The 23936-nt window shown below is 36.6% G+C and overlaps 1 protein-coding gene across 3 annotated transcripts in view; it reads right to left on the bottom strand.

Annotated features, from left to right (window-relative positions):
- unc5d (unc-5 netrin receptor D) overlaps nucleotides 1–23936 on the bottom strand; it is a 272442-nt gene that overhangs the window by 118965 nt on the left and 129541 nt on the right. The window contains exons 1-2 of one of the 3 annotated variants that reach the window (XM_015390401.1): nucleotides 12427–12526; nucleotides 8374–8580 (exon numbers count right to left, since the gene is read on the bottom strand). In XM_015390401.1, the coding sequence (XP_015245887.1) occupies nucleotides 8374–8404 (31 nt within the window). In that variant the 5' untranslated portion in view covers nucleotides 8405–8580; nucleotides 12427–12526. Of the gene's footprint in view, nucleotides 1–8373; nucleotides 8581–12382; nucleotides 12527–23936 lie in introns of those variants that run through there. The other 2 variants (XM_015390400.1, XM_015390399.1) reach the window with 2 other exon arrangements.

The following is a 23936-nucleotide window of genomic DNA, read 5'->3' as shown; positions in this document are numbered from 1 at the left end:
ATAGACAAAAGTTTAGGTGGTTTCTTGCAGGTTTAATATCAAGTGGTGCCAACAGAAGCATAAATCCAGAAACAACTAATAAAGGAACACAGGAACCAGAACACAGGGGAACGCATAGGAGGCAATGAAGATAATCCAGCAAACACTAGAAGTGAAGAGGGCTGTTTCTGAATGTCTGCCCTAACCCCTAGATCAATCAATCACTATATAGAGCGAGGACTATATGCTGAACTTTATAGTGAACTCAGTTAACTGACCATTCGGACTGATGATCACTACAGTTGGTCCCGTGACTCCGCCTCCCCGCGTGGTGCCTGCGCCATCTTTATTATTTGTCGCAGCTGCAGAGTAGCGATAGCTGTAGGCAACAGCCGGCCATTGTGACAGCAAATCCCATGATGCTTTGTGAGGAGAGCTCCCATTGCAAAGCATTCTGGGATATATCTGCTTGTCTAGTGACCGTGGATTGTGGGAAATTTCGAGTCCACTACTTTTTCATCCACTAGACGTTCGGGCACTCATCTAAAATAGCGTGACCCCTATATAGTGCCCTATATAGTGATTAGGGTGGATGTTTAGACACAGCCGAGGAGTATACTGTATATGCCAAACAGAAGAAAGAATGGAGCAATAAACCTATTGGGAGCAGATGTGGACAGAAAGATCTAGAGGGCAAATAGGGAAAAGGAGACCTGCACAAGCGGACAGCAGAGAGTAAACAAGAAATACACAAGAACTATTTATAAAGTACCTTTGGTTTCATAGGAACAATAATGACAAAGAAAAAACAGAATGACATAAATCAAAGTGTAACTGAAATCTCAAAAAGAAAACTGAAACAGAGCCAAAAAGTCCAGCATCATGAGAGGTGTAACTCTTTTTGCTACACCCTACAAAAGTCACTAGTCCATTACGGAGCATCAACCATTCATTTTAATTCAGGGCAAGAGTTTGAGAGTATATTTCTTTACTATATGAATAGGCAATTAGTTCTAACTATCCTAACACATAAATGTGCTTTGACTGAAACTCCTCCAATAGAGTCCAAGCTACTGATTCTTACCCTTGCAGGCCACGCTACCATAAAGCTGGGTACATGGCATATTAGTCTAGGAAGGAGCGATATGAGCCCGATTTCAAAGGCAAGACTAACCGAGTCAGCATAAACAACATGATGCTATTGTTTTGCACGCATGCCAGACAGTTGCTTATTTTTTGAAACACCTTCCACATGTTTACTGTTTCCCTGACACTGGCTCAGGTAAAATCCAACAGTGCTTCTTGCAGCTTTCCTTCAGCAACTCACTTATCTTGCTTTTCAAAGTCCAGTTTGTAAAGTCCAAGCCTGCAGTCATGTCAGCAGTTTTTTTCCCCACAGAGCTGCGAATCTTTGGAACCCCACCAGAGTTACTGCGTCTGATCTAACGGCTGTGCTACTTGGTCTTCTTAATGCTCTTTGATCATTAATTCTTTTTAATAAACCTCCCAGCATTTCATAACACAGTTGCAATCACCTTTGTGTGAAGTTTTACAAAGGTGAAGTGTTAACAGATTTTTATTTATTTTTTTTTTTAATCAGGAGGTAAATTATTATTACAGCATTACACATGTACAATAAATTCTCCAGATAGGCATCTAAAAAACCCAGTACACTAAAAGTTGTGGTTCTTATGTGAGCTAAATAACCATGTCAGGAATCAAGACATTTTTGAAAGCCCTGTATATATCCAGAATTCCATAGATTTTAGGGACCTTGATAATGTGACGGTGTAAAAAAGCAGTTTGTGTGCAAACACAATGGGAGGATTAATTGCATTTGAAGCTTGATTCCTTTTTAACTAAACAATTAGATTTTTATCTGCCTGCAAAAACTTTTTAACACAAAGTGAAATTATTTTTCATTTGTATAAAACTTACTTTTTGCCTTTTTATCCAAAAAAAGTAGGAAAAATTAATTACATAGCAGCTGATGTAATTAATTTAACTTATTTTTAAAACACAAATATCATGACTGTTATATATTCATTTCCTGTACTAACAGGTTTCGGTGTTCTGTGTTTGTGCTGGTTTTATAATAAGTTGTGTCTGTTATGGTTCTCTTTTCAAAGGAAAGGCAGGCACGTTTTCTAAGCTGGACTATCATAAAAGCGCTGCTGTCAACGGACCAAACCTGGCCCTTCAGGTTGGTCATAAAGAGGTACCAACAGCCTGGGGGAGGAGGAAAATACCCCAAAACAAAACAATAAGAACACTAAATAAAACACCTCAGTGAGCTGTTATGTTTTTTCAGATAAAGTTAAACTTCTGAAATAGGTTTTGGCTTAATGGCTTAATAAATCCTATTTTTTGTGCTTATTTAGCTTTTTTCTTTGTGCTTATTTAGTTTTAGATATAATTACATATCTCTTAAAAGGGGAAAAAATGATGGATAGTTATGTAATAATTCTGAAATGTAGAACTGTGACTTTAAAATTCAGTTTCTCTGACTTAGCACCAGGCAATAGATTAATATCTCAATTAATATACTAATACAGGAAAAAGGGAAATAAAAATGAAATCCTTGTGATATGTATTAATTCCTTTCACTGTTTATTTTGTAGCCATAATAAATGATTTCTCTAGCTGTTACACGATGCTTGCACTGTTTACCTAACGGTGACAATGAGCTGATAAGAACAGCTTACATTAAAGCCAAGCAAGAGCAAAGAACACTTTATGTAACCAGATGAGAATGACTTTATGTAGGCCAAGAAGATGTGCTAACATGGTTGTAATGAGCAGCACTTCATTTAGTTTGAAAGGGGTCAAACTGAACATGACATTCTGATGTCAGAATCACAATCAATATTTAGAATAGTCTTGCAGTATGAATAAGGGCGACTGTGTTGATTAACCTTTCATGCTTATTCTTTATACATAGCTTTTTACTTGCGTTTTATTTATTGATATTATTGCATCGCAATCTGATTTACTTAAGAAAATTAAACTTTTTTTAAAGAAAAATGAAATACCTTAAGGCTGGGTATAATTTTAGTTTTTTATTCAGTTTTCAGTGTGAGCTGGTTGTTGGTGTAGACATCTTACTCCTGTTACTTCTTTCAGGTGAAATCCCCTGCAAAGGGTTAACCCTTTATAGTACAAGTTACCATTTCTGATCACTTGAATACCCCTTACAAATGGAGTCCCCAAGATCTATATCCAGCCATTCAGCAAAGATACTACTACATGGCTGTACATCTCATTTTGGCCTTTAACCAATTGGATGAACCATTGGATGATACCTAGCACAAATTAAGTTAAAAAAGGTAAAAAGTAAATAAGTCAAGAGAAAAAGCTCATTAAAAAGTTAAAAAGTAAAGGAAAAAAAGGTAAAAAGTTAATTAAAAAGTTAAAAAGTGTAATGGTTTCTGCACTGATTCTGGCCTGATCACTCAGTCCATACACCTGCTCTGCTCCACCCATCCGCAATCAGGTCTGTCCAGAGTCACCTGTTTCCAGCAGTATATAAACCCCATCAGAACAGTCCTTTGTGCCACATTATCTTGAACCAACCCGGTAAGAATAGTCCAGCATCTTAAAGAGTACCTGATTGTCTACCCGTTTCTGACCCGATCTGCCTGATACCGAGCCTGCCTGACCCCTTTCTGATTCTGCCTGCCTGATTACCCTCACTGCTCTGCCTTTGGATCCCCGGATCTCTGAGTCATTCTGATCGGACTGCCTGCTCTCCTCTCTCTGGATCACAAACTTGGAAAAGCTCAGCTTAACTGCCTGCCTTCCCGTCCTGGATCAAAAACTGGTAAACCTCTCTCAATCTGCCCGCCTGTCTACCTGCAGCCTGTTTGCCCAACTCAGATTCAGTCCTGCTATCAGAGTAACCCTTTCAATAAACCGATCAAACATCACTAACCTGTCTTGGTTTATTTGGATTCAGTCTCTATCTCCTTACAAAAGGTCATAAAAAAAGGTAAAAAGCTTATTGAAAAGTTAAAAAGTAAGGTTAAAAACTTAATAAAACTAGTTAACAATCATATTTAGGTTTATGAACTCAAAAATGTAAGTGCCACTATCAGCATTAAAGCCTCTAAGGTTATGTTGTACCAAAATCAAATGTGTTTCTTTGTGTTTTTCATGAATTTCTTATAGAAGCACTTATTTTTGTTATTTTTCTTAATATATTCGGGCAAGTTGGCGTTTCTTATTATTACACTGACGTTCATTTTTGCCAACAAAATGTTACAAAGGTAATAAGGTCTTGTCCTGGATTCCAATAACACTATTGGCTTGAAATGTGGATTCAAAGGATTTCACTGAATGCCCTATAAAGAGTTAAACTTGCAGTTGTATTCAGCTGAACTATGGAATAGTGTTTGAAACTTAACTGCTGTAATTCTATTTTGTGTTGCAGTTAACGAACATCGTTTAGCAGGCTGGCATTTTGAAGGATTTTTAAAACATTAGCGTAGTTTAAAAGTGAACATAAGAGAAAAGCTTTTGACAGTTACCAGGCACCACATCTACAAACATTGAGAAAAGACAAAAGGGAGGCATACATTTATGGGGAAATCATAAAAAGTGATAAAATGATGTGATTCAGGGAAAGCTTTGTTTATTTGTTTTAGAGCTGACTTAGAAAATTGCACATCTTTGAGCTGCTTTCATCAAATTATAGCAGTTTGAAATGTGAAACAAAGTCTACTGTTGGATATAAAAAGATTCTGGAGAGATGGGATGATGCATTGACTGCCTCCTTAGTTTAAATTCTAACTTTGTAAGATCTGAATTCTTTAATACTTTACACTCTTTTAGCTTTTCCGAAAGTGACAGAAAACAGCCTTGAGCGCTTATGGAGAACAACTCATAAAGTTCATCTCTTTGATAGGAGCAGATTTTTTGGTAGTGTTTGCATGTACTATGGACCGATAGAAATACAACAATTTGAGATCTATCCTGTTCAACTCCCATGTGTGCTGTGGTTAAAGGGATACATCCTTACAAAGTCCAGATCCCAATAGAGCTTGTTAGGTTATAAGATACTCTTCTCCTCAGTTGCTTTCTCCTTCCTGCATCTCTCCCAGTGGAAAGCATATGAAAGCTGACAAGGAGCCAGATGGAAGTGAAGCTATGAAACCACACCAGAGGCAGTAAAAGTGTAGAGGTCCATTGTTAATTCTGGAGGGAGACATTGCTCGGTGCTGTGTGTTAAGTGAACCATTATTACTGTTGCATAAACAGCAGGAAAAAGGGGCAGTGTAACAAAATAGAAGTATTCCTGAGCTGACACGCAAATTAACAAGTAAATAAATGAATGTTTCAGGTGCCTTGTACAATAAAACTCCTTTAAGTTTTTCGCAGTGGCTCATCTACGGTAAAAACTACCACAAGCAATGTACACTGCAAAAACGATCCTAAAATGAGTAAAAATATCCTTAAAATAAGTGTATTTACCCATAATTTGAGTGGGTAAATGGGACAATCTGCCAATGGAATGAGTGTATTTAGCCTTAAAATAAGATAATCAGATATTATGCACTTGAAATAAGAGACGGCAGTTGTTTTTCTTTTATTTCAAATGTAAATTGTCTGATTCAATTGGCAAAGTATGTCCCTTACCTTCTCAATTCAAGAACTAATGCACTTAATTCAAGGAAGTTTGACTTATTTAGTTTTACATTTTTTGCAGTGTAGTTTATTGGAAGTTTATAGACAAACCACCAGTATGATTGGGCAGATGAGGAACTGTGATTTAAAATGATACTAAATTAGTTTAAGGAATGACATATATTTGAAATCCAGATATAAAAAACCCATTTTAACTGATTGACAATTTTTTTTCGTGAGTAAAAAAAGGTGTCATAGGTAAGGAAAACAGTACCTACAGCAAGACATTTAATGAGGCATTTTGCCTGATCAGAAAACCTTAAGACAAAGACATTTTTTTCCACTTTAAGTCAGTGAAGTTATCTGAAAGCAATAAAAAAGAAATAACCAATTAAGCCTACGCTTTCCAAAGATAGAGAAACAATAATAGATGGCCAAAAAGTAATGTCGCCCTGTGAGTGAAAAAAGTTGTGTGTGATGCTTTTTAATTTTACAAGAGTAGGTGTATGAGTATAGTACTTAAATAAGGTGGTTAAATACTGAAGTGTGTTCTTACCACAAACCTGTAGCCCTTCCAGGCCCCTGGATGAATATGTTAATACATGCATTCAATATGAAACATGCAAAAGTTGCTCTTTCCAAACTGCACACGAGGAATAACAATGTAATTATGACAAAGAAAGATTTTCTTTTTAGCTTCATACCAACAAATAATCGGTAGCTCCAGTTAATCACTGTTGTGTTAAGCTACTCATGAGTTCAACAGCAGGCATTTTGCCATCAGGGATAAAGTTATGGAGATGGTTAAAGCAGAATTAGAGTTATACAATTATATTTAACAGCTCATTGGCCAAAAGCAGCCAAGAGGAGCGTAGAAACTCTTTAGGAGTGGCTAAGAAAACAAAGGTGGGAGAATCTTATAGAAGTGACAACCATTAGTCTGTGAATGTTACATGCGGCACCGCACTGAAACCACGGTGGCAGAAAACAATCTAATGCATTCAATTACAACATATGCATGTGTTAAAACAGTTTGAGCAAAGGTCAGACCTTTTGTCCAAGGACTCTGACAAGATTTAAAATAGCTGTTCACAGATGCTTTTTTACACATCTTATGGGAAGTACATACAGAGATAAAAGGCTGTAATTACATTAGAAGGTAGTCGTTTAAAATAACTAAAGAAGGCTAAATACGAAAACATTCCACATTTCGCTGATTTCTACTTGAATAAATGCACAAGATGTTTTCCTATTATTTACAAAACCATTCAACTTCCTGCCAGTCTATCCAATAAAATTACAATACAAGTAGCTAAGAGCTTTTTAAAGGTACTTTCTGGTAACCCTTTGCATGTAAGCAAACAATCGAGCAATAACTGAAGCAGTGTCACAATGGATGAATAAAAGAAACTTTACTGTAATATATCACATAGACCGACACAATTAACAAGAAAAAATGCCTCCTATGGTTTGATGTATAAACATAAGAGGATTCTTTAACCCCGCTTTAGGATGATGCAACAAAAACAGTCCAACTCTAAGAGGAACCATTTTCTCTGTGCTTTTAATGGATTCGCTTGAAGTTTAGACAGCAACAACAACAACATTTCAGGAAGTTGCATCACTTAAAGAAACAACATAAAGTTCAAAGTCTCATGCTAAAACTAAACAAGTTGGCTCAAATGTCACTTTAGAGGGGGAAATGTGAAACCTTGTGTGTCGGGAAAAAAATATAAAGGACAGAAATCGATGTATTGTTGCAAGAAAATACCCGAAAAGTCAATAACTGAAAATGTCACCTACTTAGAATTAGAAAGACATGACTATAAAGAAAGTGAATTTACGGTTTGGTTATTTGACAGTACATGATAAGGTTATTATCGACTTTTAGATGCTCATGCATTAATCCTCTCCAATATGTCCCTTTCAGTATGTTTTTAGAGAAAAAGACACTTATAATCTTCTGCATTTTTTGGTTTGTTCATACATTATTCATCAGTTCAGAAGGTAGACAAATGAAAAAGACAGAGAAGTAGAGAAAGTCAGGGACATAAAACAAGACCAGATAGAGTCCTAATAAAGAATCCAACTCTTTCTTTTTACACCTTTTTTAGGATCCCATTTCTTAATTCCGTAGATGCTTTTATCTTAAGTGACTTGCAAGGAATTACAATCAAGCCTCAGTGCATCTAGTGCCTCTGGCATACACTTTAGGTGCTATTTAAGAGACGGTACACGTGGAACAGGTACAGAAGTGCAAATTAAGTAAATGTTAGGTGGGTTTGAGTGCTAAAAGTGCAGGTACAGTAAAGGTTGGGTTTTCCATAGCAGACAGGGTTTGTCGGAGCAATGTAGTGTTCAGGAAGATGAGATTGTATGAACTGGCCTTCTGTTATTCCATAGACATGCATTATTTACTGAAGTATGAGTCCACCAGTGATGCACAGATGAGTGAGCTGTGTCCCTTAATTGGTGGATCTAACATCAGACATGTAGGCATATTGTGAATCATTTGAAGTGGTTATACAGTGAATACTAAGAGAGGCTCTGGAAGAGGATGTCAACAGTCGAGACAGCCCTGAAGCAGACACTAGTGCTTTTAAATGCACAGAAAATTAATTTACCCTGCAAGCTCTTGGCTAGTTTTTGAGAGTGACAGCAAAGTTCTGACATTCCCTGCGGACGTAGCACCAAACAGCATCAAAAATTCTTCATTTTAAAAGGTCGAGACTATTTGGATGTAAACCAGGCAGTTTGTGTTTTTCACAGTACCTGTCACGACATCTGTGTGCTCTTGAGACATATGCTGGCTCTGGTGGACCCATTCACCGTTGCACTTGAAGAAGATTTGGAGTGCTGGTCGTGCCTGACACCTGAGCTTGATAGGGTTACTTTTGATAATGTAGGCATCGACAGGCTCCTCCAAGAATCGGGGCAGGGTCCCAGACTGGCCATGCTGCAGGGCTTCACCTCTAAGACCTGAAATAGACAAAGGAGAAAAATATTGGAGTGAAGCAAAACTTTAAAGCAAATTATGAAGCAGAAGTTTTACTTTTTGGCAGCTGAGTAACAATCAACAGTTAGTAGTTCTTCTCCTTCTCACGCTTGTAATGGTTTCCTATTTTCTCACTAAAACCTCTAATTTTAGATGTGCATTAATATTTATAGAATTGGCTCTTTTCAGGTCTTTAGTAGATGAGAATCTACTGAAATGTGCGCTTGTAGGAATATAGATAACTTGTTTTGTTAAAGACATCTGACTTATGATTTCATTTTTTGAACATTTACCTCAATTAATGTTATGGTTTTTTATTAGTTTTATACAAAAAAATTTAAATCAAATCTGCTTTTATAAAAAAAAAAAATGTGGTCTTGCTTTCTTTTTTTTTGTGTAACAGTGTCCTGTCCGCCAATGTGGCAATAAGAATAGTTGTCTTGATGCCAAAAAGAGCCCAACAGATTTTACTTTCACAAGTGGAGCAGTACGGCTATTGCCATAGTGTTCTGCTTGTTTTATGCATATAAATAGCTTTATTAGAATTATGCAGGGAGTTTTACAGATTATATAGACACTACAATGTAAATACAATAGAAGAGGAAAAAACAGAAAAAAAAGGAGATCTTGCTTTCTAAGAGATAATCACTAGTTGATAAGTTAAACTTGAAGCAGTCTTTTTAAAGGTGTTTTTATACGTTTTTTTTGGAAAATATTAACAGGTGGGAAAATTCTGAAAAAGCAAACTATTCTTCCCTGCCTTTTACCAGGACAAATAAAATTAATCCTTTGTTTCCTCTAGTGAATCAAAATCTAAAACTCTTAATTACATAAAGAGCTGAAAAGTCAGGCTTGCTATTATCTTATGCTCAACTTAGTAAAAAACAAACACTAGGTGCGGTATTCCATTGTATTAGCAACACAGTATTGGAGATTTGCACTTCTAGGGAACCTTTATAACCGTGTTTTGAAGCAACAGTCATTTTCCTAAACACATTTAACAAGTATGTCTGAAAATATTTTTTTTTAGTCTCTCTCCTGTGAAATATCTAAAGCAGGCCTTGAAGTATTGAGCATCTGAAATTCCGGTTTAAATGTGAGTGACCAAAAAGAAAGCCTCAAGGATTTCCATGTGTCCTTGATGGCATTTAATCCTAACTCATGTGTTGCTTTTTCATATATAGCATATTTTATGTACAGAGAAAACTATTTATTACTTTATTTTGACCTTGACTGCAGGAAAACATGCCATATTCATGAGTAGTATGATGGCCATGTCAGTCAATTTCCCTTACTCCTGTACTTACCAACCAGCCTTTATACACTTAAGAATCTGTGTTTCCTTATGCATAAACTAACCAGCCAATTTAAAAGGTACACTGGTTTAAAGGCTTGTTAACAGGAACAGTGACTCAGCCAACCGCATGGCAGCAAATCAATGCATTTAGACACCTAGACATTATGAGCACGATTTGCTGAGGATCATCAGAATCAGGGAAAAGAGATTGAATAACTAGATGCTGGATACATTTTGGCTTCAGATGGATGGTGTTTTTCAGAATCTGCTGATGCACGGGGAATTTCACACACAGTAACTCTGTGGTTTAGACAAAATTCATAGTAAAAATAAAAAAAAAACAATAAAAAGCCCTGTAGGCAACAAACAATATAAGTTTCAAACTCAAGAAGTCTGATGAAAATGGATTAAAAGCATAGAAAGGTAATAGTAGCTCAAATAGACAATGTCATTTAACCAATGTATGATGCTATCTATGACTGCACAACAGTAAACCAAAAAGCAGCACACCACCACAAAGCAGGTATTAAACAAACTTTTCATTAAGTCCACATTTTTGTAAATCCAATAGTTTTTATTGGTCTAATATAACATATTTTAATCTCAACTGTCAGGGTTTCTTGAACTGCAAGCAGAAAATTAGCATAGTAAACAAATAGAAAGGCTTTAAAAATATGCCTCCTTGTGTTTAATCATCTCTCTAATATGTTTTATATAGTGAACATAGTAACTGAAGTTAAATTATATTTTAATAGTATTATTCTGATTTATTGAATATATCTCTATGTGAAAAGCGAGAACTTGCACTTAATTATAGCAACTTGCTTGTTAAAAAGATGCCTTAGAATAATCTATATTATATGTAATTAAAGTTTCTAAGCGTATATTGTCATTTGGTGAATGCTTTGAGGCCACTGATTGAATAGAATCCCTAAAACTGAACAATTGGATACATGATGCCTCGTCTAGTGGGGCTTGACATTTAGATGGTGCCTCCTGGCACAAACCACAGCAGATCATCAGATAATGAATCCATTCTGCCTAATAGTTTTTATTTTAATCACGGACTACCCACCAATACAAGACAACAAGTTTACCCACTGAGCCACAGTCACTCCTAACAAGAAGGATGAGATTGCTTGGTTCCGGTTCATCATAAGGGTGCTCTGTCGGGTTAAAGTCAGAGCCTGCTGGATGACTGTCAACTTTTTTCCATACAAAACGTGCACATCTTTGTCTGTAAACCAAGCATACAAAGACATTTCGGGGCATTTCTTCTGAGGACCTTGGCTTTTTTGCTGCTGCAAAGAGATGCCATCATTGATAAGGGGGAATTTTCCAAATTGTCATAATCCTCCACATCCTGCAGCATTTTCCCCCCCTTTCACTAGAACTACAGGAGTCCAAGCCTAACCCCTCATAAACAGCTGCACACCAAAATCTCCTTTCCACCAAAAGTCCTATCCAGCCTAATGTAATCAGACAACCATTGTTCTATTGGCAGAGGCCAAACCCAAGCTTGTATATCAGATTGCCAGACAGAGAGGCATGATTGATAGAATCCAGTTGTGGCACGCTCCATATGATTGCATCTTAGCTTTGTTATAGCACTTGGTGATGTGAGGTTTGATTCAGTTGCTTGGCCATAAAAACCCATTTCATCAAACTCTTTACCTACTCTTCTTGCTGTAATCTAAAGGATACAAAAGTTAAGAGGTCTGAAGAGATCGACTTTGCACACAGATGGTGTTTTTTTCCTGCATTGTGTGCCTCCGGCATTTACAGTCCTTGTTTGTAAAGTTACCACACACAAATGTCAGTGGAATGTGTCTCTACCAGAAAATTTTACAAAAGACTTTGTCCTGCAGGTGAAATATATCCCACTGCATGCCTAAATTCACTGAGCTCCTCAGAGTGACCCTTTCATTCATAGTTGATTGTAGCGTTCTACTGTACATGACATGGTGCCTGTAGCCATAACAGTGATACAAATAACTGAATTCAAAGGTTTAGGAAGGTGTCTCAATATTTTTGCTAAAAGGCCAATTACTACCATACATATGATGAACTGTAATCATATCTCTTTAAATAATATATCCTCTTCATTACTGAATCAAAGTAGCATTTTTGCTATTGCGGTAGTGCATATAATGATAAATTATATGCACTACCGCACTTAACGATCGAGGTTAAATTTGCTGAAATAAATCAAATTAAGGTTGTTCTCCACCTATAAGTGATATTTTAATCTCTGAAATCCGTGCACCTTAAAACCAGTTACTAGTCGAAGACAAGGTGCTTGCAGCACATAAACAATCATTACTCCCATCTTCCTCTGCCTGTTTGAGGGCTGTTTCAGTCAGCACACGTTCTGCTGCTTCTGAGTCCCACAACTGTAATTATACTCTGACTAATCCGCCAGTTTGGTGGAACATCTTTCATGCAAGTGTGAAGAGTTTATTGAGGCAAACCATCCCATACGCTCTCACCTCCCCACTGCACACTCCATGTTTCCCCACAGTGATGGCTGTACCTCTGAAAAGCCCATCAGGATTAAGGAACCCGCGCTCTCGTTTTCTCTCCTCCTCTCCAGCTAATCCCGTCCTCCTACCTTTCCTTGCTGGATGTCTCCTGATGGAGGGAAATAGATAAAAGACTCTCTGTGATTCCCTGGCTGTGAAAATCACAGATCTTGTTCAGTGTTCCTGTACCCCTCTGTGGGACACGTTCACATTCTCCGCCACGTTCGTGGAACAGGAGCTGAACAAAGAGACATGCTTTTAATTTCAAAATGTCTCGCCCCAGGCAGGCTTTTCTTGTTCGGAGCGCTCCTCTTTGTTTTGCACGGGCAGAATTGACATTGTGTGTTTGTGTTTTAGATGGATGCAAAACACAGACTAACAGTGCGTCAAGGCAATGATAGATGAGGGAGGAACACCCAAATGCAAACCTGTCAAACCCAGTCAAAGTCTTTGACATCTTATAAATGGATCAGGTTTCATATAAATGAATTCCTAACAACAGGGTGGTCTGACACCACCAACTATCCCTCCTAATACTAACATCAACATTAGATATTATTTCAGATTTTATTGCTGTTAGTAGTCTGTTCACTGCTCCGGTTTTCCTCTTCCATTTAGCCGCTGGGACGTTTCACAGCAGACAGATTAAGAGAGACACATGAAAGGAAACTGGTGCCATTTAACCCCAGGCTGGTGTCGACATGTGAGGCTTTACAAGCACTTAGCAGTCCCTGGAAACTGCATAACATTGTCTCTGGTCACGAAATTGATGAATATAAATCACAAACAGCAGCGCAGAGCTGCAGAAGCAATATTTCTATTACAGTGTACTATTTTAAAACCATACTGTGATAAGGCTCTGCGGTGCAGTTTAGTGATGAAGTGCGATACCGCTTGACATTCCCCACAACATTCCCTCATTTACATCCTGAGGTTGGTGCGGTGCGGTTATTGGTTCATCTCGCCTCAATGTGCTTCACAGCCTCCATTGAGGAGGCCGCTGAGGCTCGGGCTTCACAATTTCAGAATGATCTACAACCAATGCTTCCACCTGGCAATACCACATAAGGGGCACAGATACATTTAGCCAACTCACAGAGAAAATAACATATCACTGCCAAAGGGCTGAGTGATGGCTCTATTTTCTTTCTCTTTCTCTGTGTCTGGCGTGCACATTAATGCTTCTACAGGAAACACACACTAGTTGTGAAGCATCTTATCAGGAGGCAGATATATTTTTGTCAGATGACCAAACACTTTCTGTTTACATGCTAAATTGAGAGCAGTTTGTATAGTCTGCATCTTAATGCCATTTTACATCATTTTTCAAAAGCATTCATACCTATGTGCCTATTTAATTAGAAAAATTAACAACCCACTTGGCTCTGATACATCTAAAAATATCAAATTAACAAACCATCCACCTGTGACTGATTTTATTTAAGTTCAACTTCAGATCTTCCAGAAAAGTGTTTGTTATAAAGCAGTAAAAAACAAAGAGCCTCACTAAGTACAAGAAACACACCAGGTAGATAAGGAATAAAGCTTTAGAAATGTTAGAACATGATGTCCAAACTTAACACAACAAGGTTCCTAAACTGACACACTTGGAAAACGGAGCATTGATCAGAGTCAGCAAAGAGGCCTGTGGTTAAACTGGAGGACTGTCTGGGGATATAAAGCTCAGGGGAGGTCATGAGTCAAAAGGATTAGCACCAGAAATCTGACCTTTATGGGAGAGTGGCAGGAAGGAGAAGGTCCAGTTTGTGACTGGTCATAAATCCAGTTTAAAAGCTGCTCTAATATATTCAGAAACTTGAGTTAATCAATATAGAAAATGTGGGAACAGTGGTTCCTAGATGAGGGATACAGGTGAAGACGAGAACCAACAAACTTGAAGCTTTGACTGCTCAGAAAGTAACGCTATTTCGTGTTTGTCATTTTGCAGTTTAACCATCTGGATTTATGATGTCTTAAAAACCCACAGTTTATTTTCAAAATTTGTTTTCAACATTTTGCTTTTACACATATGAATCTTTCACCATTAATGATCTCTTTACTTTCTCACAGCCTCCCTATGAGGTGTGCAGCATAATAATCACACTGATTATTTTCATTTGAATATGTGTACTGGAAACTACCAAGATGGCCTCCTGTCTTCTTTAGCCCGAAGGACGAATTGTAAATGAATTATAAAATAAGTCTTAAATTTTAAATCATCCCTCTCTCTCCTGCAGCGCATAATTGTCAGAGTAACTCTGAAAGCCAGAAACGATACTTGATCGATAAACCAAGCTCACTACTAGTCAGAACAGGGAAAAACAGAAAAGCATGTTTCTACATTTTATATCAGAAACATGTTATTTTAACACTAAGGTGCCTTAATTTTTAAGCTGTTCCCTATAAGAGAGACTGTGGATTATGCTGCAGTAAGTTTATCAGCCTGTTGACAAAGTGATGCATATAATTTTACAGTAAAGCATTAATTATAAACAGTTTTGAGCAAAAAATTGGCAAAAAAATGGGGACCAACAGCTAATAACCACAAATTCAATAAAACAAGCTGTGAAATTGTCATTTAAGAAATTGGCAACAAGGATTGAGGACTGAAAAACTTCCCATTAGTTTGCTGGATGTAATTTTCAATTATCTTGTATCAGATCTTCTATGATAGACAGCACTTTCATCAGATGTATGCATTTGGTAATATTTCTGGTACGCTCTATGAGCCTGTGATTCGCAGAAAAGCTCAGTGAAAACCACAACAGTTGCTTTACACCTTCCAGCATCCAATTCTCATTCATGTTCTCTCAGAGCAAGTCTGCAGAGGTGAAGAAAGAATTCAACCATCTGACATTTTCTCCACAGTGTGATGATCAGCAGTTGATCTCGGCTTGGGAAACGTGCTGAAGGGATTCCTTTTGCACCAGAAATCAAAGAAAAGCAGAAAAAAAACTGATTTAAGAAGCCTGCTATGGTTGAGTAAAACATACCAGGGATGGATGTATTACTTTAATTCATGTCTGCTGAGATTTCCCTTTAAAGCTGTAAAATGAATGCAATGTATGCTGCTTTAATTAGTAAAAATGTGTGAGCTGTAGAGCCACTGTCTGCAGTTGTGTAAATAAAAAGGCTAAATAAGCATTAAAAAAATCTTAAAATTAAAGGATTTAGAATAAAAAATAATCCCTGACAAACACTCACTATGACCCACCTCAAGTTTGGTGAGATTTGCAAGCCTAATATTGTGTTTACGAGGACTTTGGATTTACGGCTGAACAACTCAGCCCATTCGCTGAAGCCTGAAAGGTTGAGATGCTGTGTGAAAAAGTTCAACCGTCTCTCAAACACACATTTAAACTCACATCATCATGAATTTAACTTTTAGATCATGTTTGTGGAAACAGGCTCCTTGCAAAGAGACTTTCTGCGGATATAAAGATGTTTATTTATGCTTTAGAAGCTGTAGCAATAAATGAATTACACTTTAGTTCTATGAGTTTCTGATTTATTCTTTCAATGCTAGCAATTTATTTACCTTTTCAAAACACATTATTGGTTTTATTGAAAAAAAATGAGAAGTTATTTGTGAAATATTTGCAAATGGTGAAGACAGATGAAGCCCTTGCTTGTGTTACTGCATCACGTGGACAGTATGCTAAAAACATGTCAAGAAGGACTAATGGCATTGTGCTTTGTTGCATTTCTTCACACAGCATCAGAGGTAAAGAGAAAATGATCACAGGTTTCCTCTCTGAAGACATGTAGGTGTCAATTCGTAAATGCGTTTGCAAAACTGCAGGGATATTTATGATAATCCATTGTGTTTCAACTGTATAAAGCCAGAATTGAACATTTTCAAATGTATGACTATGAGGGCTAAATCCACTCAGATATCCAAGATTTGTAAAAATATAAAGAATGACTTCCCATTAACATAATATCATCCGACCCGTGTGCCTGCCATAATCCACTGCATGTTCCATCTCCACTCTGTGTATGCAGGACTAGAAAGGAACACTATGCTCTGCTGATTAAAAGGAATATAGATAGGTTTCCAGTATCCAAGGTGTCCCTATTATGAGCTATTCTTTCATTGGTTTGGTCAGGGCTGCTTTAAACTGTAATAATATGTTTTCTTCTTCTGACTGTATGAAGCTGTGATTGCAAAAAAACAAAAAGGATAGTGTTACAAGTTTTCATACTGATGTTACTCATTTAGGTACAGAGATTGTGTGAGAAATAAAAGCTTTTGAAAAAAAGTTGTTTGCTTTACGGCTATGTGAATATTTGCAAAGATTTTCTTCTTCTATAAATCATGAGATGGAAAATTATAACGATGACAAAAAACTAAACCTTTAAGCTTTTCTTTGATCAAGACTTTATGGTAAAACGTCGTTTAACCCAGAATGGACAAACAAGCGTGAATTTATGACGAAAGGTAGTGGAGATTCATTCCATGGTTTCTGCCACTTTGTCGATGCGATGTGGGCGTAAGCAGTCAAGGAAAAGCTGCAATTGAACGGCGTGCAATTACGGATTAACATGAAAGTAATAAACGTGCAGCAGCGAACTCTTCAATGTTGGCTTTTACATTAAGTTTTGTCGCCCCTGGATGCTAAAGTAAGTTGTGCAGAGCTGCAAGGTGGACTATACTATAAAACATCACTAGTCCTACGGAAGTGTAGACTGTGACGTTAAAGTGGATTTCGGTGATTCGCCCGTAGCTAAAGGGATGACCATAAAGACAGGCCTGCTTCACACACAGACACTTAAGATAAGTTCCCAAAAGACTGAGGCACTTAAAAATAAAGCTATACTTTTAGAGCAGTTGAATGTAATTTCTACAATCTCTTTTGTTGTTTAAAAAAATATTACTCTTTTTTTATTATGAATGTTTCTTGTTAAAAATATTTTTTTTAACGTTTAAGTCCACACATCTTATGCTTTGTGGTATTCTGCACTTTAAAGATTCATCTCGGTGGTGACTTTTTCAACACCATAATGTATTAAATAAATACAAATGCTAGGAACCAATTCTTTTTTACATTTCTTTAATATTTTGTTCTATTCAGCTACACAAGCATCCTCTTTAAACTGCTAAGAATTGTACTATAAATATGACTTTACCCGATTCTTATGTACACCTTAGTAATTTATTGATATGCCGCACAATGTCCTCCTTTTTGGTGCTATAGAAATGGCCACCCTAGCTTAAAATGATACGTAAATAAATTTTTTATGTTCACTTTTCAGTAGAGGTACTAGCAAAAGCCACCAAAATGTATTTTAAGGTGACAAATTGGTCTTTGTTATAGTTGCACTTTTTGACTCATTTTTATTTTCTTCTTAAAGATTACTAATTTTGTGACAGAATTACTTTATTTACTTACCAAGTGAACAAAAACAAAGCATAAAACACACAAATACTACACCTGCAGGATGATAATCCTCTATAAAAAAAACTTTATAGGCAACCAGAACAAACTGCTGTCCTATACGTTTTTAAAAAAAATGTCATACAACATGCTGACGCACCTTTAAACAAATCATTAACTTAATCCCAAGGTTCCAAATTTAGAATCAATACTAAAATTATGCACATTTTAACATGATAACACTTAAACTCACAGGTTAAGAAATAAGATGTATAATATGCACCTTGAAGAGAGACCTGCGTGTAGATTTGAGGCTCAATATTGTTGCTCCGTAAATGCAGACGTTCATAAAGCGCGTCTGTGTAAATACATGAATAAATACAGCTTGGCAGTGGTCAACACTGCATTAATTATATATACCCGGTGTGGTGGGCCTTCATAGGCAGTATCGACACTAATTTGTGCAGCAGATGGATGGGCTAGGCTGCGGATTAGAGGTGAAGCTAACAGAGGAGGTGGGGGTGGAAGGAGATTTGCTGAAACAGATGATAGGTGGGTGTTTAGGATAGTGAGAAGCACTTGGGGAGCATCTGTTAAGATCATACGTGTCCGTGGCTGAAAATTTGTAGAAAAGAAAATCTTTAAAGATGTTGAATTAAACATAAATTGCATTAATTCCATATTTAAATTCCAATATTGTAAAAAAAAAAAACAGCTACTGAGGAAAAATCATGCATAAATCTACTAAGAATCCTGTAATCTACACTATAATAGAATGTTGGCTATGCTGGGTTGAGGATTGTGCTAGATGGGTCATGTTTAGTGTTTGTCACCCAAACACATCAGGCTGTAGCATGTCCCTGTCTAACAGCCATATGGTGCCTGCATCGCCAGAATATATACAACTGCTCCCAAGCGAAGCCAGGTCTGAATGAGATGTGTGTAAAACTCCATCATTACACCCAAAAGACCGTCACTGCTCCTTGAGCTTAAGCAATTTTCTCTGTAAACTAAGACAAAATGAAATATTTTTAAGCTCTCAATTTCCACTCGTGATATCTGTGCTGTAGGATTCACATGCGTTAACACATTTCTGCTGCGCCTCCCAATCTCCTAAAAACAGCCTGGTCTCAACAGAAAGAGATGCAAGAGTGGTTTGTTCAAATATTGATGTAAAACCTCTCATCTGTCATCTCAGGAACCAACGCACACCACACATTTGACGCTTGCACTGATTGCATGTGTGCCACAACTAAGGCATTCCCAAGCAGAGGCAGTTTTCCCGAAACACACACCAGATGTCCAACAAAAAACAAGAACAAACAAATGTTGACTCTGCCCTCATTCCTTGTTTTCCGTTTAATCTGCTTTATACCCTTGTGTTCATCCAACAAAGTTTTTGGAAAGTAAAACATATTGTAATTAAAGCCAAAGTTAGAACCTTACCCAGATGTTTCAGTACATCAGAAAGTTAATAAAGAGAGCAGTTGAGATGGTCATGGTACCGCAAGTCTGGAGAAGCTAAGGAGATCCAAAGCTCAGGTGGAAGACCCTTTCACAGGCCAACTATGCATTGTACATTGCAAAAATCTTAAAGAGGAAGAGGCAAAAAGGATGTTAAAAGAAACCAATTAAAAGTGCAATTTGCATTTATTTTGGAGAACATTCTCTGTTCATATGAGAGCAGTTAAATAAAGTTATGTGTAGCTGAAACTAACAATGCAAAAACACGGTGATGGCAGAATCAAGCTGTAGCTCGGCAGGGACAGGGAAGCTGAATGGATGGAGGGATACATTCTCAAGCAAAAATATGTTAGAGACTAAATTTCAAACCTGGACCTAGACCCAGGTCTTAAAAAGCTAGAGTCAGAGGAGGGCTACATACTTATACAAGCAATACTTTTCAGATTGTTTTAAAGCTTTATCATCTAATTTTATTTGTCTATCATATACAATTTGAATTAAACACATCAAAGTTTTATTTCTGCTAAATTGAAAAAAGTTGTGTACATATCCTTTCAAGGTTTATGATTAGTTTGATAATAATCAGCTTTGTGAAACCCAAGTCAAAGGACGAAGGACAAACAAACAAAGCCCTGCCACATCAAAGTCTTGGCAGTGTTAAAATGGGACTCCAGTCAGGCTCTATCCCAGGTAGGTCTATAATAAAAACACTTAGTGTGAAAAGACAAAAGAAAATATAGTTGTACTTTCAATCCTCGCTAAAAAAAAATCTAGCTGTCAGAAATGCTGCAGGGTATGCTGTTTTTGTCATAATTCCTTGCCAAAGAAAAATCATTGTGACAGGATACATTTATTGCACAGTGTGAAGGACTTGTTGCAGGTCTTTCTGTGTTTTAGGGTTGAAAATTATGCTTCGCAAAACCAGGGAAACTAGAGAGTACCTCTGCAGTTTTTGCAGCTAGCTTTTCCAGGGATTGGAAAACATGTTGCGTCTTAGATTAGTTTGAACATTTAAAGCAGATTTCTTTAATTTAACGGCTTGTCAAATCCACCTAGATTGTCCACTTATCATAACCCCTCATGGGTTGATATTGTCAACAAAAACAATAAAACAATGTAGGCAGGATGATTAAATATTTCTACTTTTATTTAAAAAAAAAATACTGTATCTTGCCTTGGCTTTTGAGAGCTTTGGCTAAAAATTCTCAAGAACCAACTGCTAAGCTATTTTGAACAGAGTTAATTACGGGATTCAGCAGTTTATCATGTGGTTTTTGTCGTTTTTATGATAAAACTGCATCGATTTTCCAAAACAGTTTCTTTTTTTATATTAAAACCCAAACATTCAACATTTCCTATAGTGAATAAAAGGCTCATATAACATTTTTTAGGACTGAGGGAAAAACTGTTCCCTGGATTGTAAAGCTAGCAGCACCCTGTGCTATGGACCATATGAGTTCGATGATTCACAGACAAGCAGGTGTCTTTGGCAGCAAGAAGTGGCTTCCAATAAAAATGAAAAGCTATTCCAGGGCATTATTTTAATGATGCACTTACCATCATTTATAGCATTTTTCTGGTCTCTGGCATTCACAGATTTCCTTTTTTTTTTAAACTATCAGTTTGTTTGGACAAAATGCCCACAAAAAACCCCCAGAAAAATCTGTCAAAAAGAAGTTTGCAAAGTCAAACATGCTAATTAATTTTGTCTAGAAGACAACATATAATAGGGGTAAAAAAAAAAAAAAGTTCTCCTGGGCGGCTTCCTGTGTCTGCAGAAGCTGCGGTAAAGCTAAAAACAAAGCAACAAATAAAAGGACGGGACCTAAAAGTTGCAATATTTAAAACAAAACAAGCTTCTACTTTGAACCAAATTTAATCATAAATCTGGATTAATGCATTAAGATTTCAGTGTTACAGATAAAGTTGCTTATTTTTTTAATAATAAAAAAAATGACCTGATTTGGTGTGTGCTATTTCGACTTCTTATAATTCCTTTATGAATTCATGTTCTGTTTCTAAAAACATGTTCCTGTCTTTTGTTGTTTTTTTTTGAGGTGTGTGGTTATACTATTAAACATGCACAGAACTAGTGCATTTGTGTGTGTGTGTGTGTTTGTGTCCCGCATACAAACACCCAGGTGGTATATGTGTCTTCATTGGTGTTGTGACAACCTGCCAGCCTGGCTTTGGCAGCTGAGAGATAGTGCTTCCCTCAGCTCTCCCGATAATCAAAGAGTAAACATGCTGAAGCAAAAGTGGGTTACCTGGATGTCAAACTGACACAAAAAAAAAACAACAACAAAAAAACTCTATAATATCAACCACTCTTCTATAGGACTTCCTTATTCTTTAGCTGAAATTGGGAGGGAAAAACAACTTATCCCAATAAATGGCACACGCATTTGCATATGCCTTTCATGTTCAGTATGTCAGTGATTTCTCTGGAAGACGTTTCTACCACTTAAACACTTGAGGAAAAAAAGGCTAAAAATACAGTATTAGAAATAAGCTGTGGACTTGTGTATGTATTCACATAGCGAGGAGATAATCCTTTACAATCCATCCAAAATGTTGACTTGGCTTTTCTTAACTGAAAATGCTTTGCCATCAATAAAGGACTGCACTGTTAAATGAAAGCTTTTCTCTTACATGTGACACTTATTTTTGAATTATCCTTATCATTTTTCCATTAGAAACATATCTGTCATATAGAAATGATTGTATTCATTCAAGTTAACAGCTTTGTTTTTTCCCTTGTAGAGAACAGCTGGCAGAAGCTGGTTGGACCCCGCGCTCAGAAACTGGTGCAGGCCCATTGTGGGCGTTCAGAACACTCAAAACCGACACATTTGATTGTTTGAGGGGTTTTGTTTGTTTGTTTGTTTGTCCTCATATAGGCAAAAAGAGGAGAAATACTTTCTTCTGTTCTGTTGTTTGAGGAAGTACTGTATGGAAACGTTGCATGTTTTAGATCTTCTATTCTAAATAACAATTTTTTTTCCTATTTTTTCTGAAAACCTTTTTTATTTGATGTTGTGCATTTTGGTTATTATTGTATCTTCATTCCTATAAAAAATGTCAAATCATTTGTCAAATTAAACAGATCTGCTCTACATTAAAGGGCTAATCCACACTTTGAGATAAGACTCCAATTTCTGCATCTCTTATTTAAAATCCAAAATACATTGATCAATACTGGATAATTCCATCGTAAATAGAGATCCCCTAAATTATAGCTTTATATGAATGAAACCTTTATCAAAATGTGAAAATAAGGCTGTTCACTAGTTCTTTGGCATGACGATTAGACAAGCATCAGAAACTCAATATAAAATCCAATCCAACTTGATGTATAAAGCACTTAAAACCCAGGGACCAAAGTTCAGAACATGCAAGTAAAAATTATGAAAAAAATTCCCAACCTGAGAAAAAGAAGCAAATACAAAAAACAACTAATTATAATTAAGCCAATATCCCCCAAAGTATCAAAGACCTAAAAGAAAATATGTGTTTTTATAGTAAACATGCCACATGCTAACATATGTAATGATTGGATTATTTGATTTTGCAGCCAATAAAAAATGTGTATTTGGATTTATTTATTTTCAGTCCAAAAACATTTGATTCCAATGAAGGTGTCTAGCTATAGTAAACATAGCTAGGCACATCTTACAGGAAAAATAGATTAGAAATACTCTGTTGGGTCTTCAGAAAGTATTCATATCTCATAAACAACTTCACATCTTGGCGTTGTTTATGAGATATGTGTTAAATTATGAGCAACATACTAGTAATAGATGAGGGAGAGTCAATATTTGGATGTAAAAGAATAATATAGTGGTTTTTCACTATAATGCAGAAAGAATAGGAAGTGTGGAAATGCAGTCAGTTGACTTCCAGATTCATCAAATGGGCAAGTAGTTAATGTTTGTGATTTATTCATGGTTTAAATGTTATTATTCTTCAAAGGCCTAGGATGATTAATAGAAAACATTAGTGAATGGACGGCATCGTGATGACTTAGGAGCACAGCAGAAAGATTGTGCAAGGTTTTAAGGTTTAAAGAAGGGTTAGAGGTTTAAAGATGTTTAAATAACAATAGAAAAGACCCCAATGTTGCTACAAATGTTTGGTCATCAAAGGGACTTTATCCCCTAAAATAAATCTTAAAAATCTTAAGGATAATTTGTATTTTTTTGCTCTTTCATGATGCTGCACTTCTCATTCTCAAAGCTGAGAGCTTTGAATACATTTTCTAACATTTGTTTTAAAAAATAGAAAGACAATGATACTGCAGACCTACCAAGGCATGGCCCTTAGAAACAGATTGAAATAAACACTGTAGGAAACAGAGAAAACATGTAGAAATGGGTGCTTTGATCAGATAGAGATGAATTTGGATGTGTTAAACCAACACTTGACAGTAACCAACACATGATGCCTGAGCTGACACACGGTGGTGTTAGCATAAAGCCATGGTGATGCTTTTTTTTTGTTTTTTTTTTAACTATATAGTTGAAGATAGTTTTAGAGGAGATTGATGAAACTAAATAAGGGATGATCCCAGAAGGAAACCTGTTTAATGCTGCAGAGGACCTGAGACCAAAGTTAAAGGAATAGTACACCCAAAACATGATTAGCCTTCATTTTCTACTCACCCCCATGCTGAACAACAC

The sequence above is a fragment of the Cyprinodon variegatus genome, unplaced genomic scaffold, assembly GCF_000732505.1.
Source record: "Cyprinodon variegatus isolate N-32 unplaced genomic scaffold, C_variegatus-1.0 Scaffold497, whole genome shotgun sequence".
NCBI classification, from domain to species: Eukaryota; Metazoa; Chordata; class Actinopteri; order Cyprinodontiformes; family Cyprinodontidae; genus Cyprinodon; species Cyprinodon variegatus.
The sequence above is the reverse complement of the archived record's forward strand: the minus strand, read 5'-3'. Positions and strand labels throughout refer to the sequence as shown.